This window comes from Euprymna scolopes, chromosome 6 (genome assembly GCF_053919585.1).
Source record: "Euprymna scolopes isolate OS-2025 chromosome 6, ASM5391958v1, whole genome shotgun sequence".
Lineage (NCBI taxonomy): Eukaryota > Metazoa > Mollusca > Cephalopoda > Sepiida > Sepiolidae > Euprymna > Euprymna scolopes.
The window spans coordinates 140,085,609-140,091,608 of NC_136487.1; the positions used below are offsets into that span (position 1 = coordinate 140,085,609).

The 6,000-nt window shown below is 33.0% G+C and overlaps 1 protein-coding gene across 1 annotated transcript in view; it reads right to left on the reverse strand.

The window, feature by feature from the left end:
- The window catches only part of LOC145277997 (zonadhesin-like), a 441,395-nt gene that overhangs the window by 19,874 nt on the left and 415,521 nt on the right, over positions 1–6,000 (reverse strand). The window contains exon 28 of the mRNA XM_080130167.1: positions 5,642–5,755. Within this exon, the coding sequence (XP_079986293.1) occupies positions 5,642–5,755 (114 nt within the window). The remainder of the gene's footprint in view (positions 1–5,641; positions 5,756–6,000) is intronic.

A 6,000-nucleotide genomic window follows, 5' to 3' on the forward strand; every position in this document is an offset into this window, starting at 1 on the left:
CGATTACTTCTTTTTAGGTAATGCAATCCGAGATAATTTTGTTGACTGTGTGAGACAGGTAGTTGGTTGGGAGAGCATGCTTACTGATAGAACGTCCCGGTCTTTCTGATTGTCGAACCTCGATGAAATTTGTAAATGTCTTCCGCCTATGGTTCGAGCACTTGTCGGCTGAATCACTTTCTGGATCTGTGATAAATCACTCCGGTCGCATAAATTGTTCCATTCTTAATTGAATGAATTGTAATGAAAACAGCACAAGAAATTCCGTCTAGTAATTTTTTATTCAATTAAGAATTTGACTACTTTTGTCTACTTGACAATCGGAAATTATATATGTACAGTTTTTATAGCTTGGATTATCAATGAGGAGATAATTCATATTCACAACAATTTATTTACCAACATAATGTGTCGAACCGGGATAACATCGTGGTATCATGTTCTCCAATTTCCGTGATATAACTTTCAAGTAGAAAAAAAAAAAAATCATTCGGTAAGCGTGTATTTATGTCGAAAGTTGGAAGACAGAAACAGCAGCAGCGTCGCACGCAGTCGGACAGTTTCACATTTTTGTTAAAATATTTCTGAAATGTCGAGTTTGTTATTGCTAAATAGTACTACTACAATATTTATCAGTAATAATTATATTATGTGTTTTACTTAAGAATAATTATAATTATTTAATTATTTATGTACACGTACGTACTCATATTATCTTTCCTTCTATATTGTTTCTTTAATAAATATCTATGGCAAATTACAGAGTTATTTCCCCTAGATTATATTCTATATATATATGTTTTTTGTTATTGTTGTTATAAAACTTTCATATTATGTGTGTGCGTGTGCGTGCGCGCATTCGCGCGCACGCGCGTGTGGAATTAGGTGTATCAGATTTTGGGGTGAATTTTTGACACCCCGAACACGAAACTGCGAATAAAATATAAAAAAAAAACTCGTGATTTTCTTTCTAAAGTGGGTTGTTTATTTTCTTTACGGAATATACTTCCAAAATAGAATTATTTATAATGGCGACTTCTGACACTGCTAGTGTGGCGTTACCCACCCACGTGTACACACGGGACCCGCACATTGTATGCAGTCTACGTCGCAAAAGAGAACAAGACAAAGAATAACCCTAACTCACTTTTTCATGTTGTAACAACGACATTCATTTGCTTAATTCTCCCGCCATGTGTGACTTCTCGTTACAGCTGTGACATCTCTCACGTGATCGTTTAACTTTCGCGTTTTATAGTCTTTTCCCTTACAGTGACATCATTTCGCATTTCGTATGCATTTACATACGCGTCCGTGTGCTCTGTTCCACACACACACACACACACACACACACACACACACACACACACATTATATATATATAATATATATATATAATATTATATTATATCATATTATATTATATACATGTGTGTGTGTATGTGTGTGTGTGTGTATATATATATAATATTACTATTTAATGATTTGTAAAGGAAGTCATAGAAGTACTAGATGATTATATTATAGGTATGTGTAGATCATAGTACTGTATGTTAATGCACTGCACGAATGTCAGATGCACATTTCTGATATTTCAGCATACGTGTGCGCACCAAATATTAATAGCGCGTGATACATATTTTTTGCTATTCTTAAGCAATGTATGCTTATTGCTTGTCAATAGTGCTGTGAACGTACGAAATCCAATTCCATCTGCTTATATATATATATATATATATATATATATATATATATATATATATATATATATATATATATATATATATATATATATAATCACCTAGCCAAAACAAATCCTTTTTATTTGCCTAATTATTTATTTTTTTATAGAAATTGTTTTATGGTCAAAATAACAATCTGCATGAATTATCCCCCTTTGACTATGTTAAATACTTTGCCGAAGTTAACTCCCTTTAACTGTATTTCTGCCTTGTGTTGTTACGACGTAATTTCCCTTTTTTGTTTGTTCCTATTTACAATGCCTCCCCACGGGACAGAGTTAGACACCAGGGTCGTTTTTTAACGTGGAGAAAAGGAACAAAAATAAAAATTGTCTCAGTCGTGAAGGATTTCTCCTCCACTGACAGAGAACAAGAAATTTAAGTGCAGCATCTGAAGAACAGATACTACACTTTGATCTTGTCCCGAAGGCCAATTTTTGTTTGTTATAAACGAGTTTTGTATACATAAACTTTCAGTCTATAAAATGTAAATAAAAACCGAGAGGACGTGTTTCTCTCCGTCTGCATGCATTAACAGAAAAAAAAACCTTGCTTACATATCTTCATTTTTTTTTTTTTTTTTCGTCATACTTTCCGGAACAAAGTCAACAGTTAATCAAGGTCCGTCGTTTTTAATTGATTTACTTTAATAATTAATTAACATTTTTAATCTCTATTTATAAAACTGATGTAAATAGCTTCAAAAACATTAGATCCTTTAGCTTGCTAATAATTTTAAAGGTAGACATTTCATGCGATGGCTTTGTTGGAAAGCGTAATCAATAAAGTTGGTTCAGTTTTAGCGTTCAAGGCAACATGGCAATAAACAGTGAAAGATGGAAAATGGAAAACACAACTATCAGTTGTAAATGACATTATTAGTTTTGAATAGAAGTTAGTGTAAGACAGCTATCAACACCGCAAACAAATACACAATTCATTAGCAACTTCAGCAATAAAATAATAGGCGCAGTTACTGGCCATTACTTAATCAATTCTATTTTCCAATACTAATATTTTGAAAATAAATAAATAATTGCTATAATTATTTTTTCTATCCTTTGCAAATGATTCAAATTTTAGTATGTTATTTTGGATGATAACGGCTACCAGTTGTCAAAATTTCAGCTTTTCACAGTTGTTATTTCTAACAAATAATAGGTTTTAAAATTTTGTCCCTTAGTTTTGGACGCTACCGTATAAATCAATAAATATAAAGTTATTGTGTGATACAACTGGGATTATGAATGTCTTTGATAATTTCGAGAATATACGTCTCTTTATTAAATAGAAAACAAACCAAAATAATGCTGTGAAATAAAAGAAAGTTCTTACAGCATTTTCTTTTTCTTATGGTATTCTTTACGTTTTTTTTTTGTTTTTTTTTTCAAAAAAAAAGAAAAAATAGGCACTTAGTCTGGAATTTATCAAACCGACCCGGTTATATGAAACATATTGACCATATATACTGATTTATAAAATTATCAATATTTTGAGAGTTATATGTGTTTGAAATTTGTATTATAATTATTTCGGGTTTTCTCGTTATATAGGAATTACAGACACACACGTATATAGGATTTATGGAAACTAATTCCAAGTTTATTTGTTTTATTTGTAATCATACTAAAATTGTTCAAATTACATTTGTCACAGAATTAATTTTGTAAATTGAAATTTTACTTCCATATGAAATCATGTACGTTCATTAAAATGTTATCTTTTTTTCTCAGGATCGTTTCAATTTACAATTTGAAATCATAATACAGAAATGATCGAATGAGAAAGCGTTTTTATATTTTGTAACTAAAAACATAACACAATGGCTAACAAATAGTAAAATAAACATACAAGAAAATAGAGGGAGGTTTACTACATCATAAAAAGAACTAAAATACTCGAGAATCATATAAAACGGTAAATAACCGACGAACGAAGAGTCTAGATCTAGTATTACCCCCTTGTTCTAACTGCATGAAGATGTGACACAAGGTCAAAAATAAGGATTGAAAAGCTAGCGTCCAAGAGCCAGAACACTCTGGCCTACAAAAATCCATGAGAAGATCAATCGGTATTCTTTGGCAGGCGCGACTCAGGCGATTAGTTATAAACTAGCCTTTTCTCAAAAAGAGAAGCTAAAGACTGGGGATAATAACTTTGTAGAACGGCACAGAATCATATCTTACGTAACTTAAATGGCCCTGACTCTACCAGACTGATTGTTGAAGACGTATCCACGATTTGGTGTAAAAATCCCCCCAAAAAACAAGGCAATCTGAATGTTAGTCGTAGTAAATTTAGTTTCAACTATTGTACACAAATACCCAGAATTGTTGAAAAATGATCGGAACGCGTCGGGAATGTTCAGAATAATCAAAGAACAGGTTAAGGTCATTGGAATTCATAAGACACTTTTTGTTTCGTCAGTGGTTGTATGGCCTCCGTTTTTATAGAAGGATTAGGGGTAGGAAGGACGCCATAGAGGTCACAACAAAGAATACATGAAATGAACAACGTTGGAAGTGTGTAGATTTTGACTCCATATAATTAAAGACAGACGAATATTGAAGGTTGAGAACCGATTTTATTTACTACTAACAGTTTGTATTGGAAGAGGCAAAGTGTTCGTAGGATGGAATGTGATTTAACGAAGAATGGATTGTCCGATGGAGATATTTGACAGTTTGTATTACGGTGAAATGTTTGTAGTATGTTTGCAGGTATGTACGATTTAACAAGGAATGAATGTTCGTAAAATGTTTGTAGGTATGTATGAATTGACAAGGAATGAATGTTCGTAAAATGTTTGTAGATATGTATGAATTGACATGGAATGAATGTTCGTAAACGTAACTTATCTTTTGGACGATGGATGTTAGGGGTAGGCCGGTCATCCTGCTGTCGGTTATGCGTGTCCTGGCTTGTAACTGGAAAGCGGGTGACTTCTTTAATCAGGAGCTAGCAGCCTGGTATCTTCATCTTCTTTTTCCTCCTCTCCTCTGGTTCCCTAAAATCCCTTGTTTTATAGTGGCAAACCGGCTCCCAGTGACTGTGATATTTGAGGTGTTTATTTTAGGCGCGGAGCTCTGCCATTAGTCGATAACTATTTTGTGGTTATCTTATTTTTTTCTTCCCAAGCGGAAACGATGCGTGAAGCCATGTGCAAAAGACGATTTTTTTATTTTGTCTCTCATGGTGGATACGTTAACATCCGGTTCGCTGCTAATTCTCATCATGTTTCCACAGTTGTCTTCTTTATCACTTCAAGAATCAAGCGGATTGGCTAATTGGTTAATCTAATCGCTATTCCCATAGGTAGTCAATCATTTTTAGAATGAGTAGGATCTGTTCTAGTTCCTCTTCAGAGAAGGGAAGAGGGCGCTACCTACACCGACCATACACTATAATACAGATATTATTTTCGTATTAGTTGGATTCTTCCGACCACTGTTCTCATCTTGAGTGTAATTTCAAAATATTTCGGTTAATGTAATCTCAATTGTCTACAACGAACCGTGGAATTGTGAATAAAGTACTTTGGAAAAATATAAATTGTAAGTTACACCCTTTCAGAGATTGAAGGTTGAGCCCTTGGTGCGGACGACACCCAAAATACAATTACAGATTACTTATGACTTCAACCTATTTATGACTGACAGAATGGATGTATCCTACAATTAAAGTTTTCTTTCTGAAATCACGTGTTGATTCCCGAGTTCGACAGAAAGTTTCTTCAAGTTCGACAAGATACACCTGAAGAAGGTCAGAAGTTACATCGACCGGAACGTTGTGAACATAACACTTAAGATGAGAACAATAGTCCGAAGAATCAAAATAATACGAATAATCACTCGTCATCTCAAAAATTCAGAAACATCTTTTATTTTTTTACAACTTACTTTCGCATATATCGATACCATTTCCAGCAAATCCATCACGACATACGCATGTCGACCGGTGTTTAACCACTTTGCATTCGGCGTTCTCTGGGCAGTTATACCAGCCACATTTTTCTAGAATTGGTTTTAATAAATAAATAAATAAATAAATAAATAAATAAATAAGAGAATTAAACTGAAGACAAAACAAGTCACGTTTAATTAAATTAAGAACTTGAATAATAGCTTCGGTTACTTGAATGACGAAATTGAATGAATAGGTTGATTTAATAACTTGGATTAATAATTTTTTATTATTAACGTGAACAATAATTTGAACAAATGAATTTAATAAATAAAATGAAGTACTAACTGAGATT